This window comes from Streptopelia decaocto (genome assembly GCF_964273445.1).
Source record: "Streptopelia decaocto genome assembly, chromosome: 7".
NCBI lineage: Eukaryota > Metazoa > Chordata > Aves > Columbiformes > Columbidae > Streptopelia > Streptopelia decaocto.
The window spans coordinates 42,987,459-43,011,070 of record NC_138661.1 but is presented as its reverse complement, the minus strand read 5'-3'; the positions used below and the strand labels follow the sequence as shown (position 1 = coordinate 43,011,070).

Sequence of the window (23,612 nt, the reverse complement as noted above, 5' to 3'; positions counted from 1 at the left end):
TTCTCTCTTGCTGCTGATTCTACTGGTTTTGTCTTGGTGTGTTAGGTATAAATTTCATTCAGCATTGGTTATGTTGAGTGGGGAAAGCATCGTGTTCTTGCTTTGGCTGCAACGAGGTGCATGAGCAATGTGGATTTTCACTACGGTGCTCTGGCTGTATTGTGTGAGCGGAATTCTCTTCACGCTTTGCTACGATGTGGTGCATGGGCAGTGGGAATTCCCTTTGTGACGGCGCTCTGGCTGTGGTGTGGTGCAGTTTCTCCCAGAAGCAGAGCCAGCCCTCACTCTCACTCTTGTTTTGTTTTTTGGTGTAATGTCTAGCTTTATTTGCAGCTCCTTCAGCAGACAGCAGCTGCGTCATCTGGGAACCTGAACACATTGAGCAGCCTCCACCCGATGGGAGGTGAGTTTTTCCATCAGAAGACAAGTTCAGTGCCAAAGAAAAGAGAAGAAGGGTAGACAAAGTAGCCAAAAGGCCATAGACACATTAACACCATTTAAAATAAGTAGTCCTAAGTTAACCACTCCTTTGAAATGACTGGAGTGCTCTGCTACAAGTGTGGATGTTCCTTCTTAATCTTAGTTAACCATTGTCACCCAGGTAAGTCGTGGTATGCTGGTAATCCGCCATACCTCTGGCATTTAAAATTATCTCATGGGTACAAAAAGATGGCTCTGTATGTTTATTTTCATGCAAACAGGTGCCTATTTGAAGCATTGTGTTTTGAAATAAGTGCTAGTGCATGTGTTTCAGCAATAATGGATTCTTTGTTAAGTTTCCCATTTAAAATTTTTTGTTCTTAAATACATCAAAGTTGAAAATGCAATGTTAATAGGAATGTGAACTAGTTCTTCATTCAGGTTCTTTAGTTCCTTCATTTGAATTACGACTGATTACAGCATTGCCATTAGGGAAATATCAGCTTAACAGGTATGAGCCAATTTCTTGCTGCAGAATGCTACTCAGAATATTCACTAAGTAGAGCAGTACTGGGGCTGCAAACTGATTATTCCCTCTGCCTTCACAGTGTGGAGAATAACAAAGCACATGTTAGTAACTCTATTCACCACATTCTCTAAATTATTTTGCTAGCAGAAAAACTAGGTTTGGTTTAATACTGAACATTTTAAGCTTTTAAAATTGCCTCCTAGAGTTGTATGGTAGCCCATAATATTACATGTCCTGTCTGCGCAGAGGTTGATCTAAAAGTGTTATGAGATTAAAGTGTCTTTGTATATCTGACTTGTGTTGGTACACCCATCAGTAACAATTAGAAGCTTTTGCGAAGTATTTTCGATTGTAAAAACTTTGATTTATGCTTGAGGTTGATTCTAACCTTAGCTTCTTATGTTTACTTTTTCATGATAGACCTCTTCCAAGCTCTTAGATCTAAGACTCTTGGCAAAACCAATTTAAAAAAAATCAGTTTCACTAGTAGCCTGTGTGGTGGTGGTCTATAATAGATTTTGTTATGTGCATAATATTGTTTCCCCCCTTGCCGTATGTCTGTTTAAAAGCAAGTTGTAATAAAGCAGAAAAACAGCACCCCAGCTCATGTTAATTGTTACTACAGTAAGGATTGGGGCAGGGGGAAGAGGCTAACTAGCTGATGCTGCCTATGAAGTTTCCAGGGTAATTATGTCTTTACTATTTAAATAAACACCTTAAAATTGAGAACTCAGGCATATAAATAGCATATTGCATGGTGTTTTGAAAGAATTATTTCACGTCTGCAATTCTTCACAGAAAGTTTTTGTTTCAAAATCCTGTTAGTATCTCAGCTGATCTCCTTTCTTGACATTTATAGAAAGAAAAAGTAAGTAGGTGATTAGATCCCAAACTATATCAGTCTTTGTAGACAAAATTTAATCTTGACCCTGTTTGAAAGCAGATGGGGAAACAATGTGATGACAAGAGGACAGGTGCAGTGTGCCCATGCCAGACTGCTTCAGAAAGGAAGCAAGCTGCTTTGTTCTTCACAACCTCTAACACTTGCACTTTAACCCTCTGTAGCACCTTAAAAAATAGTTTAAAAAATTAGTATAACTTCATGCTTTTATGTTAAAATGACACCTTCAGAATCTAAATAAAGGCAGAATCCTCTTGTTTGAGACACTAAATGTAGTTAGGGAAACAGACAGTCACAAAGAGAAAACAATTGAAAATATTAACAAAAAAACCCACAAGCTATGCTAAAGGTAGTAGAATTTTTTTAGAAAATAAATAGTTTATACTGACACATTCTTATGTTGTCTGTTTACATACATAAACTACAAAACAAAGATTTTAATTATTTGAGATGTGTTTGCCACCAAGTATTTACTAAGCATCCGAAAGATGAGGTGCCACATCTGCCTAGGATGTTTTGTTAGTGTTATATGAATGGTGATTAATTTAATTTTGGTTTTAACTTTGTAGGGAAAAATTACTAGGGATTGTCTGAATTCAGATGAAAAGGGGAGAAATTGTTAGAGTAAGCAAAAGTGTAAACAAGAAGGGGAAATAGGGGAAAAGGGAAGAGAGGCAGAATTGGAAGAATGGAGCTAGCCTAACCCAAAGAATGGCTAAAATACAGAATTCAGAAGATCAATATCAGTGATAATCCCATGACAGGAAAAGAGGGCAAACTACAGGGTCAATACTGACTGAATGGTTTCATTCAACACTTATGACTCAAAATTAAGTCAAGTCAGATGAGGAAATTGACTAGTAAAAGTCCATCAGCACAAGGATACCTTCCTCACCCTCCAGTGTTCCTGGCTGCTTATTCACATCATGCCTGTTGTTTCCCATTTTCCTTACCATGTTTGTTTGACCAGCTGACTGGCCTACACACACATTGTCTGATCTTGTGGTCAGGAGTTGCCGGTTAACATTGTCTCACAACTGGCTGTTGCTTCTTGGCTGCCAAGGGGACCAAACGAAACCTGCTAATACTCAACTGATCGTGGGTTAAAGGTGTGACTTTGTAAACACTGTGATGTATAGGCCTTCTTGAAATAATTCTGCAGTTATTGCTGTTCTCTTACAGAGAGTGGAGGGACATAAGATGAGGTTATTAGTCTGGTGTCTAGACAAGATCTCCAGTTTGCAGAGGAGCTGTCAGACCTGACTTAACTCTCAGTTAAAGCTGTTATGCTTTTGTGACTGGAGAGAATACTGCTTGAAACATTCTATACTGTGGAGTCTACCTCTGGGATCATGACTACTTGTTCTTTTACAGAAACTCTTCTTTTTTTAGTTATAAGAAGGAATTGCAATGTAGAAAAGATCAGTAACTAGTATTAAACCTGTTGTTTTTAAGCTCCTTCCTGTTACTCGCTTGTGATGTGCTGAGGTTGCTGGATCTGTTAAGCTGGGATGATGATGACTATTGTAGGAGAAACTGTGCATTCTTCAATGTGTTGCAGGACTGAATGCGATGCAACTACAGAACCTGGCTGCATTAGCAGCTGCGGCCACTGCAGCTCAGAATACACCGAGCGGTACTGCTGCACTTACCTCCTCCAGCAGTCCCCTGAGTGTGCTCACCAGCTCAGGTAAGAGACTGCCCGTGCTGCAGTGTGTTATGACACGGCTTGCATTAGGAGTCATTTCAGGATAGATGTCCTATCAGTTTAAAGTAAAAAGAGTTTTTGAGGTCATCATGAAGCAGAAAGGTAAGTGACCTTTTTCCAGTCACATTATTACAGTCTCATCACATACTCATTTTATCTGTGATTTTAAGCAGGTACTGTGGCAGATGTACACTGTTCCTCTGGACGTGGAGATAGAAGATGCCTTAAGCATGAAATAATGAACTTTGTGCCCTGGAACAGTATGGTTTATATTTTTCTGGCATTAATTAAGACAAGGATACTATAACTGCCTCACAGAAGTAGAATAAACAGACCCCTAGCACATTTGCGGGAAAGCATTGTCTATAACTGAGTGTATAAGTTGCACATAAAACTCAGTATCTTGCTCTACTGTTTTTTTTTTGTAGTTTGGGGTTTTTTGGGGGTTCGGTATTTTTGTGGGGTTTTGGTTTGTGGTGGTTGTTTTTTGTTTTTTTTTTTTCCTGCTTCAGGTTATGTACACTATCCAGAGAGGTTAGAATATCCAAGTAGTGTTCTTTTGCTGCCTTATTGTTAAATGCGATCATTAAATGCAACAAACAAGAAAACAAAAAATAAATTGTGCTTACATCAGACATGGACAGTTTTCACCACAAATGAGGATCAGTATCCTACTCAAGCTATTTCTATACTATTTTCAGTTATTTCTAAATCTGGACATGGAAAAGGAGACCCTGTATTTTCAGGGTGACAGTTTCCCAGCATCTATGGCATGGTATGTGGGTTTGGTTTTGGTTAGTTTGTTTGTTTATTTTTCATAAAAAGCCAAATTGTTCATCCAGTTTTGAAATCCAGCCTACAGAGCTGATATCCTTGCCTGTGATTGTGAGAGACAAAAGGAGGTTGAGAGGTGTTTTAAATTTCCACAGGGAGCTTTTTGTATTGCATGGGACCAAGGAGCCAGACCAAAAGATTATAAAGAGATTACAAGAAAAAGCTGTTCAGAAAACCTTACATCACACGATCAGGAGTTAAACCGTGGGGGCTTTGTACAATTTTCTACTTAAGGAAATCCCCAAGAAAGAATTCAATTCTACGTGTGTTCTGTTGCTGGACAGGTTTGGGGTTTTTTTTAAACAAAAACTTTGTAGACTGCAATCCTTACTGAAATTTCAAAATTCATCTTTACTCCCAGCTATAATACCCCATAATTTTTAAAAAAGGAATTGAGGCTATAGAACAGCTGCATTTATAACCCACTAATGCTGCTTTATCATAGAGAAAGCTTAAAGGTGAAGATATCTGATAATTTCTCTCATGTTTTCTCGTGCTGTACCAGAGCTGGCATTGTCAGGTTACAATTTGCTGTGACTGGCATTTAGAACTAAGATTTCCTTATTAGCTCTCTCACCTACTGACTGGAGCAAGTTTGTGCTCTTGATTTGTTGAGGGTGGGGAGTGGCGCTGGCAGGTTGTGAAGTTCAAATGCCAGATGTGCTAGAAAAGGCAGAGACAGCCTCTACTCAAAAGTGTACAGTGAAAGGACAAGGGCAATGGACACAAGTTGCAACAGAGAAAATTCTTTCTGGAAATAAAAGAAAAAAAATGAATGGTGAGAGTGATTAAGCCCAGGAACCAGCTATAGCAGAGGGGCTGTAGAATCTTCATCATTTCAGAGATTCAGAATGCAATTGGAAAGGACTCTGACCAGGCTAACCTAACCCAGAGGTTAGACCAGCTCTGAGCAGACTGTTAGACTAGATGACCTGCAAAGGTTTCTTTCAACTGAAGTTATGCCAGTGTTCTGTGATTCTTTGGGATTGATTTCCCGTCTGTGAATTTTGGCTGTTCCACAGCATTCTGAAGGTTTCTTATCCCTTGATGAGAGACATACCTCAGGACTCCATTCCACTTCCCATCGTGCTGCTGGAAGGCCTAGGGCTGGGGAGCAGTCTGCTTTTAGGCACCTCCTGTGCTGAATCCAGACAACTTTCTGATCACCAGTCATAGCAATAAATTATTGTATGTCAACAATCAAGTATAATAATCATGATAGGTTATTTGAATTAATATCCTATACAGATGTATCAGTCAGTTCACTCTTCACAGGCTTGTAACATGAAACAGTCACTATTATGACTTAATTTCAAGTATAATTTTAAAGAGTAGAGCTTAGCTTTGTTCAAAATAAATAAAAAGTTCTGGAGGATATGTGGTCTGTATGTAGTCACAGACATCAAACTCTGAAGCAGTTTCAGTGCTTTTCATTAGAATTATGAATATACTTCACCTTTTAAAACTGTACTTAAGTTGGGGGAAGAGGAAACCTCAGTGTACACAGACAGCAATAAATCTCATAATACTTCCTGTAATTATACAGTTTTTCAGCTCTTTACTCTGACCTGGATATTATCTCTTATAAAAGCAATTTCGACATTTTCTTTTAATTAATGTTTATATGTGCATTCACACTGTATGTATTAACCTAGAAGGCTGTTAGGCTCCACACATTCAGAACATCCCTCCTCAACCATATCTAGACCTTGAAAAAACTGTGTGTAGCTGTTCAGTACAATGTTTTAGTAAATGCCTTCCTTGTCTGTGGGACATATGGCGACTTCTACTGTTATAACCCCTTAAACCGAACTGCACATGATGACTACCGGCTTGACTTCTGTCCATCTGTCGTCCAAATGTTCACCTGATGCTTATTTGGACATCTATCACAGAATGTCCTCAAATTGCATAACTGGTGGAAAAAGCCAGACAATCATTATGTGTAGCTACCTTTTTGATTGTCTTTCACGTGCACTGATACCTTCTGTGTTTGGGGAACTTGGAAGTCTAAGCAGTGTAGAGTCTGTGGACTATGCATGGTTACATGTCAGAATGGTTGAACTTGAAGGCCTTAAGTATTGTTGTTGTGGTGTCATCCTACTCATTTCAGGTGATTTTGTTTAGATATTTTCAAGCAGTGTTGTATATTTTGATGTAGAATAGGATGGAGCAAAACCTTCAACCTTGCAATAAAGCATCTACTCTCTGAACTGAACAGACCACTGCTGCATCCACCTATTAAGTAATCCATGTCACAGAGACTGTGGCCTTAGATAAATTCATTTAAACTGCTAGCTTGTGGACATTCAAGAAAGTATTGTAGATGCATTTCAGGATTTGACTTTCTTGTCTACCATCTTTTTGACTCAAATGTCAATAAGAATTGTCTATTCCAGAGCAAAATAGAATGTTTGCAAAAGCTGATCTGTGTTTCCATTTGGCCTCCTTTCAAAGGCAACCATCAAAGGTCCAGCAAAGACTAGATCACTTTGCTGGCCTTAGTGTGTCTCCAGCAAAATTGTTTACAGAGACATCATAGCCTTTCTGCTTTTACTGGAACTAATTCTGGTACAGTTCAGTCAGATTCATTACCTGAATTTTGATGCTCTTCAGCACATTGCTAGATGAGTTAGAACAGACTTACTGTTCCCTCAGTTTACCTATCTCCATAAGTTGGTAGTCGATGCCCTTGTCCAAGTTGCATTATCTTTTCTAGCTATTCTTTACTACATATTCAAATTTTTTGAAAAAGTTTTCAAGTATTTTCAGCTAGTTCTGTAAGAGTTAGCCTTTTTGACTCAGTAGATAGATCTAAGAAAACATGACCCGAGTAGCAAGCAAGAAAACCCAATGACCCACCAAAAGCTGCACAGAAACAATGTTAAGTGTTAGGGATGGAGTAAAGAACATGTATAAAGCTGTATTGGTTTTCCATTCCCATTACTGTGTGCTGTTTTCCAATCTAAAATAATACACAAAAACCAGAAGAATTAAAAAGGTGGCTTGAACTGTGGAACACTTCCCTATTAGGAGCAACAAGGGAGCCTGAAAAACAGAAGACTGACGTGAGGACAATATGATTGAAGCCTACAAGTATATTAGTGGTGTGATGAAGACAAATAGGGAAAAACCAGTTAGATATTTCAAGACAAGAATTACAGGATATCAGGTGAAGTTGTCAGCAGGCAGTTCAGAAACTAAAAGAGCTGTTTCTTTGCATAGGGCACGGTTAAATTGCAGGAGTCGTGCCTTAGAACCTTAGAGGGTCAAACAGTTTGGTGTTCCAAACACACTGAAATAATAACTTTAATATAAAGACATTGCACTTGGTGGAAAGAAGTGCTAGATTAGCAGGTTGCTGCATTGGTATCTAGACTATACCTGTGTAGTATTCCTTTGTAATTGCCCTGTATTTCTGCTCTACTGTTATTTGTCTGCCTCTAGTCATCATCAGAAGTAGGGTACTGACTCAGTACAGCAATTCCTATGTACATATGATGAAGAAAATAAAACTGTTGAATTTTCTTGGCATTTTCAATACTAAAGCATTTCTTGTTTTGCTTAAAGAGATTTCTGATAAAGTCAGCTAAACTAAGGTAACTATGTGTTCAGCTTTTTATACTGGTTTAAATGAATTTATTAAAAATCACAACCTTTTCAATGTAGGGAAGACATCTGTTCTCTCTTTTGCTCTTTAGCCTTGGCTTCATTCTTTTTTTTCCCCCCCATACCACTAACTATTTGATTGTAGTTCTACTTTTTTTTTTTTTTTTTTACAATGGCGTTCTTATCTGTCAAATGTAGTGTCTTTTTGAATTATGCAGATTAGCAATGAAGTGTCACAGAAACAAGCAATATTCTAAAATTAAGGCAGCTATATCATTTCTGAACACTGTCTTTTATTCAGCCAAGTGTGCTATTTTTTTCTACCAGCTGGAGGCTTATATTGCAACTTGTTCTCTCTGTTTTTCAACATGTAATATGCTACTAATAGTAAGATGGGAGTTATCTCCTTTTCTTCCAAGTAAGCACCTTAAAATATAGTTTGAGACATTGTCTTTCAACTTCTGACTTAAGAGAGTTTGTCTAGAACTTTTTCCAGAGGAGGTTTGTCATTTCCTCTGTCAGTACAAAAACTAATCAGTCATATGAAGTGCAGCTCCCTGGGTTCTCATGCAGTTTTTGTTAGGTACAGCTACTTCTGTTGGGTACAGCCTCTGCTCGGGCTTGTTAAGCAAGTTTGCTGTATTCCATTTTAATAGTTACCATATTCCACTCCAGGAGAGACTTTGTGCCACATATTTGAAGTGGTGAAGATGTAGTGTGTGTCAATCTGCTCAAAAGATGCTAACAATTCTTTTGAAAGTTTTACTGGATGTACACAGCGTAACTGAGAAACACAAAAACATCAGGGAAACTGAAAATGCCCGAACTCCAGTTCTAATGTTACACATTTGATCTGACACATAAATTCCTCTTAAAAGCAGACAAGAAGATGCCTCTACAGCACCAGTCTTCAGTATCTTTTGATTTGTAGAAGCCATAAATATTTTCCAGTGCATCTTGAGCAGTAAATTTAGGCTTCTGGGTCAACAGCAATATGCATAGCTTTTCTTATTTACCTTCTTCAGATTTCTGAGTAGTCCACAAACCTGTTAGGAAAACCACTGCTGAATAATCATTAAAAATGCTAATTTTTTTCTTAATTTTTCATGTCCATAATCTTTGTAGATGACCTAAATTTGGACTTCTGTTTCTTTTGATATACCAGCTTGGTAAACTTTTTTCCTATCATTTTGATGTATGTTTCTGTAGAACTCCACCTGTTATAGACTTTGGCAGCTGCATGAGCTGTTAGTCTGCTAGGAACTGTATCTGCAGACTTCTCTTACTGAGCAAACATGGTTGAAGATGTTAGTGGCACAGTCAACAGAGGATAGACTACATATTCTGGATGTACATTCCAGCACTTTTCTTGGCCCACGCCCCAGCTGCTGCAGTGGGATTTTTAATGGAAAATTATTTCATGTGTCAGAATAATCTGGGCATCTGCTGTTCCTCTTCTGGCAGTATAGGAAAACCAGATGTTCAGCTTGACTGGAGCTTTCTTGGATGTTGCTAGTGTCTGTGTTTCAGGTCTCTCACTTTGTGTGATGTTTCAAGGGTAGATATTAATATGAAGCAATTCTTACTCACTTTAGTCAGCAGGAAACAGGCATCACTGCTGGTCACCTCATGCTGAGTTACAAATTTTAGCGAACATTCGTATATTGCCCGAGTCTTAGGTATCTTACACTTAATGAAAATTTTATTGCTACAAAGAGTAGACGTTACGATGAACTAGAAAATTCTCAAAAATGTAGGAGGGGATTAGAAGGTAGAAGCAGTATGAGCAATCAAGTTGTGTGGGTTTGGAATTTTTTATTTTTAACATTAAGTAGACTGTGTTGTCTTGATCTGTTCCTTACTAGCCTTTTCTACAGAAATAACTTAATGAAGAAGTTGAATTATCAGGACCAAAAAAAATATTGCTTGAAGTTAATTATCTTATTTTAATAGCAGGTTCCTCACCTAGCTCCAGTAGCAGCTCCTCTGTTAATCCAATGGCTTCTCTTGGAGCACTGCAGACACTGGCAGGGGCTACAGCAGGCCTCAACGTTAGCTCTTTAGCAGGTAAGTGATGTGGTCTGGTGGGTTGGGGAGTAGCTGATCATCATTCCTCAGGCTGTGCGAGTTTGTGACAAGTGGTGGGGCAGCCTGCTCCCTGCTTTTTGTAACAGTGCCGAGTATTTGAAAGGTAATTGATGTAGCTCAGTGGAAGTACTCACTCATGTTTATTTCCTCTTTCTTACACAGGAATGGCAGCCTTAAATGGAGGACTTGGCAGTGGTGGTCTCTCAAATGGGACAGGTAGCACAATGGAAGCCCTCACACAGGCTTATTCTGGAATCCAGCAATATGCTGCTGCTGCATTGCCCACACTCTATAACCAGAGTCTCTTAACACAGCAGAGCATTGGTGCAGCGGGAAGTCAAAAAGAAGGTAGGCAGAAAGTTGTAGAAAGAACTTGAGAAAGGGGTTTTCAAAATGGCAACCTCAGCCTTTGCAGCTGCCTTATCTGCAGAACTTTTCTTTGGCAGCATTTTTTAGAATCCTAAATCTACTGAAGATAAGGAGAAAACTGTGAGGTGTCCCTCTTAAGGGCTGTCCAAAGTAGTTTTTATACAGGAGGTTGCTCTCAGGATTTGTCTAGTCTTAAATGCTTAGTAATCACACTCCTCTATTTTCTCAGAGGACAGGGAGTATGAGTCTGCAGCCCAATACATCCGACAGCTGGAGAATCAGTTGTGGTTTTGTTAATTTTGTTTTCTTGGTCCTTCACCTGTTCCCACAGATACTTAATGCCAATCTCTTCACTCAGATTCAGAATCAATTTAATGTGCGGTATGAAGAATGTAGGAGTAAATTTTCAGCAGAATGTAGGAAGATACTTAGCAAAGAATCTGTCAGATTACAAGTTATGCAATTGCTTCTATTTTGTTTTGAGATTTACTTAGTTTCTTTGGGCTGCAAGCTTTACATAGCCATTTTTGTTTTGGTGAGCATCTGGGGCTCAAACTCACTGTTCAGCTTTCATTGCAGCAAGCAAAAACTGGTGAGAAAGAGCTAGAATTACTTGAATGATCAGTCCCAGCAAACAGTCATGCTGATTTTTTTCTGGAATCAAGTACTCTGCAGAAGTGCAAACAGCAGTTTCATTGTTTTATCTAGAAAATTAGGCTTGAATGGCTCTTTCATGTTTTTTTGTGAAGTGTGGGCCTATGTTATCCATGCTCTTTCTGAATTTATATTCCTACTTGTTGTTTGAAGGTCCAGAGGGAGCCAATCTGTTTATCTACCATCTCCCCCAGGAGTTTGGGGATCAGGATCTGCTGCAGATGTTCATGCCATTTGGAAATGTTGTCTCTGCTAAGGTTTTCATTGACAAGCAGACCAATCTAAGCAAGTGTTTTGGTACGTTGGATCTAATCATTAACTGTAGAAAGGTGGCTTCTTTATGGTAATCTCTTTTCCAGCATATTGTCTGGTCTAGCATTTAAGTCAAGCAGTGACTCTTTCTCTGTGTCCCTAAAAATTAATAAATATATGCTAGTGACTCCTTCTTTATATATCCCTAAAAATAAATAAATAAATGGAAACTCTTCCAGCAATGAACTCTGTTTTCCTAATTTTCATTGTGACTTTTTGCCTTTCCTGATTTTGTACTATTATGCCTAATTTTACTGTTTCAGCCCTGGATAATTCACTGTGGTTTGTATTTGTAGACTGTACTCATGGTATAGTTCCTTCTCTTCCCCCTTTCTGTCTTTTCACTAATTGTTTGCATTGCTGTATATACTACTTACTACATTGTCATTATCATTTCTATGAATATTTTCATAATTATTATGGCTACCGTATAGTACAGGGGCATTTGACTCTGATGTTCTGTAAATGCTGTAAAGGCAGTTTTAAAGCTTCATCGTAATTCTTGAAAACTCTGTAATAGTAAAACCATTTCAGCTGTTATTTACTACTTAACTTTGGTTGCATTTGTTATGCTAATTTTGTTCTGCTTATTGTGTGTTTAGATGGGAGGCATATCAGACTGGGAACTGTATCCTAAAACTGTAAATCAGCCTGTCACGCTACTGTTGCTATGCTATCAGATTATTTTCAGTTAACTGCTATAGTCTGTGAGGCAAAAATAGCAAAGAACGTATTCTTCCTTAGCTTGTGTAGTAGGAGACTGTGCATGTGGACTGCAAGATTAGTGGTTTTATTTTCCTCACTTTGAAACCCCAGTGCAAGCAGTTGTAGCGTTTTTGTAGTGCTGTAAGCTCTCGTGACTGTTTTGATAGATGAGGATTTCTGGTGATGGAGTACGAGAGGCGAGCCTTTCTCTGTGCCTGTGATAGCTTTGTGCCTATATGATACCCTGTATTTTTTAGTCTTTTAGCCAAAAGATATGAACAATCTGATGCTTTGTGTGAACATAAAAATATGCTCAGCATCAGGCTGTAACATCTGCACATGGAATGATCTCCCCAGGTAGTGATAGCGGTCGTTGACTGGAGGTATTTAAAATAGGTTCCATCAAAACCTTGGAGAAGTTTATTTTGAGGATGCTCTTTCTCTGGAATGATATACAACTTTTAATCAGAGAGAAACCTAAAGTGGTACAAGTGCCACGCTGCCTTGACAGCTACTTCTCCTCAAACAAATCTGCTCCCATAATGCCAAGAGGGTGATTCCAGTCTTGTGTGTTTCATGAGTTTTCATATAGCAATTAACACCTTCCAGGTTTTGTTTTCTCCCAGGTATGAGTTATTATAAAACAAACAGCAGTAGTCATTTTTGTTGGAATAATAGAAAATGTTATTTTAATTTCCTGAGCTTTGTGTGTCGGTTGGCCAGAATTCCATATGTCAGAAAGCAATGCTTTTGTCTGAGGGCTATTAGTAAGAAGTTTTAGTGAAGCATCTAAAAGAGTTGTGAGCTTCTGAAAATGGCATTTCATGCAAGGCTCTCTTACCTTGTGAGCACCTGCATTTCCAGTTGCGGGTAGCCGTTCTGGATGGCTTTGGCATGGCGTAATTATGTATTTTCCTTTTCTTCAGGTTTTGTAAGTTACGACAATCCTGTCTCTGCACAGGCTGCCATTCAGTCAATGAACGGCTTTCAGATTGGCATGAAGCGTCTGAAAGTACAGCTCAAGCGCTCTAAGAATGACAGCAAGCCATACTGAGCGCCCCTCCCCTCCGGGACTGGAGTGAGAAGGATCTTCTGGTAAGTTGGAGAGGAGCGCACTTAGTGATTCGAAGCCCTAAGGCTGTGTTTTTACAGTCCTGGAAGCTGATCCATGCCTTCTATCTGGCACATCTTCCCCTGAAGATTTGGCTGCAGCCTCTGCTGAGAATCCCGCTTTGGATGGAGGACAAGTTTGTGCTTTTGTTTCCAGTGTTTTACTTTGGAATTTAGGTGCCATATCGCTGAGGTTCTCTTTTTTTTTTTCCCTTATTTGAAGTTTGCTGTGTTTGTAACCAGTGTGTGTTGAGAAGGACCAATGCCAGCTCCTTGGGGGTGGGGAGGGAAGGTTAAAGGGAGCAGCAGGAACTGACACCACACTGCCTTCGGGTAGAGAGGAGAAGGGGAAGCAGAACTGACACCACACCGCCATGGGGGAGAGGAGAAAGGAAAGCAGAAATAACACAGAACAACTGATGAAAACAGAGATGGGGAATGAGAACTGAGTCCATCCAAGTTTGGGCGAGCAAAGAACCAACTCCATGTAGCCTTTGTCATGCCCTATCCGCTCTTTGAAATTTATTTAGCTGTATGCCATGGTGGGGATTTAGTAAATCATCTCTAAAGCAGGAGACAGGCTAGAAGGGTGAACACATTAACAAGCCAAAGGAAAACTGCAGTGATTTTTTTTGCTGTATATAAAGTGGTGTTTATATAGCACTGTGAATGTACACAGCACTTTATGAAATTATTAAACAATGTCCCTGCCCAGAAAATTTCACTGTCCATTTACAGTTGAATATTAATGAGATGCAGTGAGTTTCTCCATATTTAAGAAGACTTATCCCATGTATTTTTTCTAGGTTTTGTAGAAGGGTATAGAGCAAGACAGCTTAGTCTAATGAATGCATCTGGGGCTGGAAACAAGAAACTTTTCATGCCTGCAGAATTTTTTGACTATTTTTCTTAACAGTTCATCACATTCCCCATTTCTGTGGAATAATGTCCTTTTTGCAGAGTATTAATTTGAATTCATTCTGATAAGCATAATGTAAACACTGTTTGTTTCTCTATTAAAATGACTGTTAAACTGAGATACAAAGCCCAGAGTTACTCTAACACAGCTCTTGGGGCTCCTGTTTCATACATGTTCTCATAGGATTTGATTTCTCAGTCTTAACTCTGTTGCAATAACTTCCTGGGGGGGGTTAAAGAAAAAACAAAACACAATTTGTGTAGTGATTCGATTAGGTATTCCTTTATACTGCAGTTTTCCTTTAGGGAGGTGTGTACCAGTGCAAAACAGGCTAACACAGGAGCTGTGGAACCAGAGCAGAACATTGAGCCATTCAGTCTTATTCTGCCTTTTGGTACTAGCTGTTATCTTCTATATTGAAGGAAAATGGAACACACCCCTTCAATGAACACACGCTTTTTCTGCACACTTGTGAAATTGCTAGTGCGTTGCTAAGGGCCTTTGTTATACACTGGTTTTAGGGGGCTCAAGGGATTTTTGACACTCTGGCCTGAGTTGTTTTAAGAAATCAGAGTCCCATTTTTAATAACCACCAAAATCCACCTCTGTCACAAGAGGAAGTTTACAATTTCTGTGCATCTTTAACAGAAGTTCCATTTACCTCATATTTTCTCCTTGTTTGTTTTTGTTTTTCTTTTGTATTCCTGGTTTGTGATGCTGTTTTCCAAGGCACCAGCTGACACGGCAATTTGGGTCCCAGCTGCTAAATAATGGGTGTGTGGGTCAGACATAGGGTTGGGACTTTCTGTTCTGCTCCAGCAGGAGGAGCACTGAACCCATTGCATCGAACTGAGATCATGTTCAGAGTATGGGTGCAGTGATCTGTTGGGAATGTCGGGCATTCCCAGGGACTGGGTCCCCTGGGATCTCAAACCTCAGAAGTGCAAGACCTGACCTGTAGCATCCAAGAGCCCTTTCCATTCTTAAATTGAAAATCAAACCGTTTATGCCAGTATGTCTATATTAATGGCAGACAGGTAAATCTATCAGTATTATTCAAACAATTCTGTGGTGGCAAAGGTTCAAAGGCCAGATTGCCAAACTTCCCAGTTATGCCGGCATGTGGTACCCTTCTGTGTTAATTATTTCAATCTCTCTAGAAACTTAAACATACACTTAAGTGAACCATGTACACTTGAATTCTGCACGATGGGAAAGATGTGTCCTGGTTTTCTGAGAAAAAGAGTATTGGAGTGTGAAGGCCTCCAGGGTGATAATGGGATTTTTTATATATATATAAATATTATACTTTTCAAAAAAATTTTAAAAAAAGAAAAAAGAAAAAAAAAGAAAATCACACAGGAGCAACTGCTCCAAGTGCAACCTGCTGTAACCAAGAATGTTGTTTCTATTTTTATAGAAGTTTTATACCGCTCCAGGGTGGAGAATATTTATTACCTAAATTATTTCACTGGAAAAAAAGGCCAGGGTTTTGTAGAATCCTGAATGTGATTGTTTTACACACATAATGATGTGCATGATTGAAACTACTGATTTTCAGTGGCCTGTTTGCAGCCCAACAACTGCTAAATAGGGAAGACGAATGCTGTGAACCAGTGGAGGGGAGCACTGTGCTCTGGGGTCTCTACAGTCACTCTTACCTTCTTTGCACCCTACCCACTGTACTATCTGAGACCTTTGTCCTGTTTTTCTTGTAACCTGATGCTCTGACCTCTCTATTAGTCATTTCAGTTGCCCCAAATTAGATATTTTAGCTTCTGCATCCCGTAGTGTGTTCTCGGTTCTGTAACTTAAGGATCAAGCTTGCCATTGTTGCAAATAGGTGCAACTCCTCTATTGACTTTAGGAGGGAGATTCACCAGCTTACACTGTGGCTTAGTTTGATCAGTGACTCCTGCCAGACATAATCACCTGAAGACACCTAACTTGGGCTAGCTCTTGTGCCTTACTGGCATAACTATAAGTATTGCCAAAAAAAAAAAAAAAAAAGAAATTTAAAAATCTATGCAGGTTAAATTTTAAAAGATGTGATCCTCAGGTGGTTTGAATCAATGCAGTTCTGCTCTCTTCAGTAGAGCTGCATCAATTTTCACCAGCTGAAGATGTTGCCCTTTTTGTGTATTTGTTTCACATTACCCTTTCTTGGTGTATCAATGTATATGTTGCCAAAGTTAATAAATGTATCAGGTTTGTGACTTGGGCAGATTTTTTTTCTGATAACAGAACTGATCAGATAAAGTCAACATTTCTGTGTCTGGTGGCTGCTGTGGACTCTAAAGATTTAGGCTCCTCTTGCCTTCCAGTCTGAAGTCAATTTTCTTCCTTACTGGTAGGAAAGTCTGGGGTTTTGGGGACTTGGGGCTTTTGAAATTCATTTTTAATTCCTGTCATGCTCCTATTCAAGCAAATCAAATCAGTGTCAAATGCTTTATTTCCTGGATATTAGGATAAGAGATGTGTGAGTTCAAATAAACAGCAGAAAGATTAGATTAAGTAGCCACATGGATAAAATATTCTGTATCCTCATAAACCAAAGAATCTACATTTTCTACAACACAAGTTAGTACGATTTCCAATGAAATGGAATTCCATGTTACATGTGCCACCAGGAATTACTTACCTATTTTTAGAACCAAGATGGAAGTGGTCTACTTGATAGATTTTTTTTTTTTTTTTTTCTCAGATGATGTTTGGTTTTTCCTAGATGTGCCATAATATGAAAGTATTATGAACAGTTGAAGGCTTAGTATGATGCTGCTTATTATTAAGTACAGTGGTAAATGAAATAATGGATTCTTCAGTCCCCTAGACAATCAACAGTCCAAAAGAGGATATCTCCTCATAGTTTATATTTTTTCTTGCAGTACTACAAAGCTTGCATTATTAGAAAATGCCTTTGATGTATAGCAATTAAATTATTACCCTAAACAGAATGAGAATTGGAATTTTTCAAAATTATCTGAGACAATGATGGTGAATATCTGTTTATACTTTAATGGTGAGGCAGTTTACTTGCTGTGGGCACTACTGTCTGGAAAATAGGCACCTCAGAAAATTCCTCACCGGCAAATGCATCTATGAGGAAAAAGCTTTTCATCTGAGTACTGAAGTTAACATAGCACAATAGATTCTGCTTGCATGATAGAATTAGCTGAAGTGTTTCTTCTTGTTAATGGTTGTGAGTTAGGGAAGAACAGCCAAGCAGAATGAAATTGTACCTATTTCATTTGGAAATGTCTAGAAGCAACTTGGATAAAGCAAATTGCAAATGAAGCATGCAACTATGAACATGTAAAATGCTTTGAGAGCTTCTGGTTGCAGACATTTAAACGTAAGGATGTTATATGTCCCTGAGCATACCTCCCACAAAATATAAAACACAAAAGACAGCATTATCACAGTTGTGAGAATAAAACAAGGATAAACTGGAATAACTTTCCCCCAGTCATTAAGTTCTTGTCCAGCATCTCATGGCTCTGCTTTTGTAGGCCAGTCATTCCTCAGGGCTTTAATGAAACGGAGTCTTTCCCCTCAAAATTTCTGAGTGAAATATTTGAAAAATTTCTAAAGAAAAAAAAAATCACACAGAGAATTCTGTGGTGCATACTTAGATGTCACTTCATTTTATGCCTCTTGTTTCTCATGCCTTAGTTCATGATGAATTTGCCTTTCTGGTTTAGGACTGAAACCGTACAGCTATCCACAAACTATCTAGAGTATTTCTAGAACTACAGAAATAACTGCAAGAGTTCCATTGTACTCTGTTTGCTGGAGTTGGTTTAAACTCCGTACTGGGTCCTTTCCCTGAATTTGGAAAGTATGAAGAGCAAATTCATCTCAGCAGTTTTAGTAAGTGGAGTGTTGCAGGTTTAGTGAACAACATGCTGCTTGTTGCTTTGGAACTAGAATGCAACACTTGCTATTCTCAGATGTGCTATAAATGCTGTGAGATAATATGCAAGTCTCACCTTGCTCTATTCTCTAACCAGCAGCTTTGAGATGTGCTGAAGAATAAGGCCACAAACAGGAGATAAACGGGAGTTGGGGGTGGGGAGACAGGGAGGGAGGAAGAAAAAGAAAAAACTTGTTTCCTCTCTCCCCTACCTCCCATGTTCCTCCCAAAATGTTGTCTCTTGCAGCTTACAAGCTGAGGGAAGGAAACAAAGGTATTCATATCACTTAATATAAGAATTATTTTATTTATAAACTCTTCTAAGAAAGCTTCTGGAAATGTATTTTTTCTACTCATCAAACTGGCAACAGTGACTGTAGAGCTTCTCAGAGCCCAGAATCCCCTCCTCATGAAGTCAGGGAGCTGGGGGTTGTTTATTTAGAAGGCTGGGAGAGTCCCTGTGCAGGTCTAATGGTATGAAAAGTGCTCAGCTAGGACAAGTCTTAACTTGCAGTCAGGTCTTAAGGAATTCTTCTCTAATGTGTGGAGTTTTTGGTTCTACTTATTTGTCTTGTATAATCTTTTTTTTTTCCCCTGTTCCAAATCACCCACCCACAGTTTCATGGGCTCCTAGGGAATGAGAAGGGACTGTAGCTGAAGGAAAGAACATGGATTTCCTGGGCTACCAGTGCCTAAGAACTTCCCATGTTAGAATGCAAGAAAAGTCTCAGCCGTCAAACCACCTGTGAATCACTTGTGCCCTCTGTCTTGTCTCATGGTCTCAGTCTCTGTGGGCGAGTGTCCGCCTGGGAGCCCTATTGTTTGGAGTTGGTCTCCTGGGGAGGGAGCTTGCTCTGTTCTTCTCCTCAACAGAGCCAGTGAAGACACGGGCACAGGGTGAGGTGAATGCATGCTAACCAATGTGTCACTGGCCTGTGAAGTGTTCCACAGACTGGGTGGTGAGAGGAAAATCCAGGCCTCTGCTTCCATTTGGTTTCTGGCAGTCTGATGTTTACTTGGTGTCCTTCATGTACTTTGACTTTTACTTGTCCATCGTTGGCATGTGCTGCCCTTCCCTGTCAACTCCCTTCCCCAGGAGATCTCATTGTACAGTGCCCATTCTTGTTCTCTCTCTCCGTGTTTGGATGTACTGCTCTGTGTAACTCAGTGGGTCTCCCTCTTTCTGGTTTGTTTTTTTTTCTAGATTCCTGCCGTTTGTTCATCGTTGTGCCTAAAGCATGTCGATGTGGCGTTCAAGTACATCGTCCAAATCCTTGTCTCTTCAGCTTCTCTGATGCTTGAACTCTCACCTTTGACCTTGTGTTGACCTTTGATGCTGATGTGTATTTTTATTACGTTTGTTTCTTTCTTTTTTTTTTTTTTTTTTTCTGTGCTGCCAAATTGGTTTTGCTAGAAAGACTGCTGAAGGGGAATATTTAAACTTGCATTTGAATATAAAAGAATTTCTATTTTTCTAGACCTTCGTAAGATAACCACTTGATTTTGTGAATCTGGTTCTTTGTAATTGTCTTCAGAGCAGCCTTGCTAGCATACCTTGTGGAGTATTTGTATTTCTGTGAACATACAGCCAATCACTTTCTAGGCTTAGTTTTTTCTGTGTGCTTAGTTTCAAAAACACAGTTTTGAAGAAAAAGTCAATTATGTGGTGTGACTCAATCTTTCAGGAGACTTCCTAGTCACATTTTGCTGATCTGGTTTCTATGCTTGAGGAGACAGCATATGTTTTTATGAGTTCAAACTTGTGACTTGAGTGGCATCAGCAGAAAACACTTGAACTACATTTTCTTCTGATTGTAGCTACATTTTTTGCCCTGGCATTTATTGATTTTTTTTTTTTTTAATTATTATTATTTTTATTTTTTCCCCTGCTTCCCTGTGTGATTATCAGTCTGCAGTGAAAATTTGATCATAGTTGATGTTGTATTTTGTTAAGCCCTAGCATGTTTGGTTTTTTTGTAACTACAATCTCCTCAGCAAAATGTGATGTTTTTGTTTTAATCTTTCAGACTAAGATAGTGCCCAGAAATGTTTTGCATGTTCCCTGCTGTTTTCTTCACACCCTCGTATATATCACCTTCACCTCTCTGTTTTCTATAGTTTGTGCAAAAACTGAGCAATTTAATGGGTTTCAAAGGTATCTTTTAAATTGGTGGTTTTGGTGTGACAAATATCTGATCAGAAGCCACCTGAGGGCATCTACCTGTGCACTTAGACTGTCTGCCTGACAGAGCACCTGGACCTTGTTCCATCTCCAGTGCTGTCAGGGGCTCCCAGGGGGCTCGGTTGCACTGTTCCTGTACTGGAAGTTTCGGTGGAAGGGGATAGCTGGGGAGCAGGAAGGTGGGGGAACTTCACAGTTATTTCTCTTTCCAAAGTTAAGTGAAGCTAGGGCTCCTTTGAAACGCTCTTTATGAGCATTTTGTGTAATTCAGGGTAAATGTTTGTGAAGTCCAGCCCCAGTTTAATACCATCAGTCAGACCTTGGTGGCAGGATCCTGAAGGATCGAGGTTAGCTCTTGAAATAAAGTGTTTGAAATATCCCAGAGAAAGCATTTGTAACCCTGATCCTACAACTGCTGGCTCTTTTCCCAAGTGACAAGCACAATACAACAGCCTCTGAAGCTGTTACCTGAACAGGGTACCATCCCCAGCTCTCTTCTCAAGGGCCTTAGCTGGGGAATCTCTACGGAGATTTTTTAGTTTTTGTTTAGTTTTTAATTGGGTAATGAGCTAAGCAGTTTTTCTAGTTTGCAGAATGAACTCGAACAGGTTACGGCTTTCTGGGTGGCAGGCTTCCCCCTACCCTATGTACCATCTGCACAGGTAGAAACTGGGATGTAGCTTCTAGATCAGGGATGTCAAACTCATTTTCACTGGAAGCTGCATCAGCCTGGCGGTTGCCTGGAAAGGGCTGAAGGTAATTTTAGGACCGTATAAATATAACTCCTCCTACATTTATACAGTCCTAAAATTACATTCGTCCCTTTGAAGGCAACCACCAGGCTGATGTGGCCCCTGGTGAAAATGAGTTTGACAACCCTGCTCTAGATGAAGGCACCTGAAGAGTGTGTGCTGTGATGAAGTTTCAGTCAGAAGGAAAAGCAAGCTAGTGTAGGTATCTTAACAGTAACAAATAATGTGGAATTAAATCCCAGAAGGGGTTTTGCTGAGAAAGCAAATCGTGTTTGATCCAGAAATCTTACTTTTCTCCACTGTTTGGGGTAATGCAAAGATGCAAAAGGATTTTTTTTCTATCCTACTTTGGAGTTGGCTGAGGATACTATATTCTCGATAAATATTGGTAGACTCGTGTAGACAGTCCTTAATCTGCGTATAAGACAGACCATGTTTGGAAATGGTACATATACCTGGGAGTGAAGCGTGAGGCTGGATGAAAGGAGGACAGAGACGGGTTTTTTGGGAGATAGGGTTGTGGGCTGGCTGCTGTTAGTCCCACAGTCTGAATGCACAGGGCTGTGTGTCAGTGGGAGCACCGATACCCTGCAGTGTATTGAGTAACTGCCAATACATTTCTGTACATGTGCATTTGGTTCCATATGGAACTTTGGGGAAACCTGTGGACAAATATCTGAAGAAAACCAAAATGCCAAACGTTGGATGTTTCTTTCCTTTCTTCTTTCCTTTTCTTCCTTTGGTTGTTTTAATTGTTCTGTGGTGGTTTTAATGGATTTGAGACAGTGGAGCAGCAGCTGCCTTTCTGATTTTTGGCTGCTTTTTGTGAATAATTTAAAAAGAAAATTTACATTTTGGAGACAAACCTGTGGGCTTTTTTATTGGTACAAACATTGTATTTAACACTAGGGGTTTTGTACAGTTTTTTGCCTTTTCTACTAGAAAACAATGTAAAGTGATTCACAATGTGATGAGAAAACAAATTGCCACTATGACCAAATGTAGAGTCTGTTCTGCAGTAATGGGATTTAATCAACTCGAAGTTGTGGTTCAGTCGTAGAAATGCTTTTCTTTACCTTGTTTGAGCTGTTCCTTTTTTTCTTGTTTTGATTTGCAAAACAAAATGTCTTTTTGTGTGAAATTGTGTTGTACTCTGTAGAGAATTACGGATTTTACTTTAATGGTTTAAAAAGCAGAGAAGCACGTGTTGCTTTTCTGATCTGATCGCAGAGTTTGTGTAGTGGATTGAAAAATGAAAAGATTCGTTACAAGTTTGGAACAAGCGAGTATGTGTTAAAGGAATTTTCTTCCTTTTGTGTGTGTGTTTTTTTCTTTTTGTCCCAAAGGGCAACTTAAAGCTGTTTTAATTGCACAGACACACCAACAACAAGTCATTTTGTATATGCCAAGTGTGGTACCTTCCTTTGTTTATTTGCTATTAAACTGTTTGAGAAGAGTCCTTGTGTGTTGTATTTGTGTCTTAAACTTCAGGTTCGTTTGGCGTCCAAGTGTGGGGAGATGAGAGCACAGTTTCTTAGCTGTGAGCCACAAAAGTTTCCATGGCCCAATACCACTTGTTCTGGATGTACACTATAGCCCTGGATTTTTACCTCTCTGTAGATGAGCTACTTCGAGTAGAAATGGAAAAGGTTTTTTGGTTGTTTAGCCTCCAGTTTGCATCACTGAGCAGTCAAGTCCTCTTTAGACATTAGATACAGAAAAACTGAGAATTCTAGATTATGCAAGTATGAGATACGCTGCGGGGCGGGGGGAGGTGTTGGCACGTCCAGCCTCACAGAACTGGTGCTGTGTAGCCACTTGCCTGTCCATGCACTGCACTTCGTGGTGTTTCAAGGCATAAGACCAGAGTTGAGGTACGCAGGAACAGCACGTCTGCCTGGTGGTGTGTAGGATTAGTTAAGCCCCAGCTCATACTGCTCCTAGGAGCCCCATACCCACCACTGCCTCCTTCCCCCATCTGGGAACACGGCCAAGCTTGCTGAGCCTGCCCTGGATCTGCAACTTGAAGGTATCTGCAGCCCCCAGTACTCCTGGTCCTGGAAATACTGCACAGGAAAACCCCAAATGGGTTGGGATTACTTACTAGCTCAGGTTTTGTGACAAGTGAAAGTTACCTGCTTTGCTTTTAGAACTAAGAGATGTTAATCATTTGAAATAAAATGAGTTGTAAAAAAATATACACATTGGGTAAAGGCAAAGTATCATTCATTTAGAAACTTGCCACAAGTCTGACTGCCTCTCTCAGAAGGAAAGTACCACAATGGCCATGACTTTGCTATGTTTCTGAAAGCTCCTAAAATTCAGTAATGTTACTCCTTCCTTCTGCTGTCTTGCATCTCAGAGACTGCAAGGATTTTCAGAGCAGCTGTGTTTCTCCTCCTTGTCCTTTTCCTCTGTTATCTGGCATACTCTGTTTCACCCCATTGCTTCCTACATGACTGTGAATCTGAGAGCACTCACAAGCGTGAGGATTCAGGGCTGCATTCCTTGCCCTGCAGCGCACCAATGGCCAAGGGAGGCGCTGAGCCACCTGTTGCAGAGTGTGGTGGGATCTCTGCAGTTAATTTGCAGCTGTTGAGAAGGGAA

General features: G+C 39.6%; 1 protein-coding gene across 11 annotated transcripts in view; it reads left to right on the top strand.

Annotated features, from left to right (window-relative positions):
• Positions 1–23,612, top strand: part of CELF1 (CUGBP Elav-like family member 1) — a 69,461-nt gene that overhangs the window by 39,365 nt on the left and 6,484 nt on the right. For 2 of the 11 annotated variants that reach the window (XM_082059330.1, XM_082059329.1), the window contains exons 9-14: positions 322–403; positions 3,412–3,540; positions 9,955–10,068; positions 10,252–10,437; positions 11,266–11,409; positions 13,056–13,224. In XM_082059330.1, coding sequence (XP_081915456.1) covers positions 322–403; positions 3,412–3,540; positions 9,955–10,068; positions 10,252–10,437; positions 11,266–11,409; positions 13,056–13,183 — 783 coding nt within the window. In that variant the 3' untranslated portion in view covers positions 13,184–13,224. Of the gene's footprint in view, positions 1–321; positions 404–3,411; positions 3,541–9,954; positions 10,069–10,251; positions 10,438–11,265; positions 11,410–13,055; positions 22,462–23,612 lie in introns of those variants that run through there. The other 9 variants (XM_082059331.1, XM_082059333.1, XM_082059328.1 and 6 more) reach the window with 5 other exon arrangements.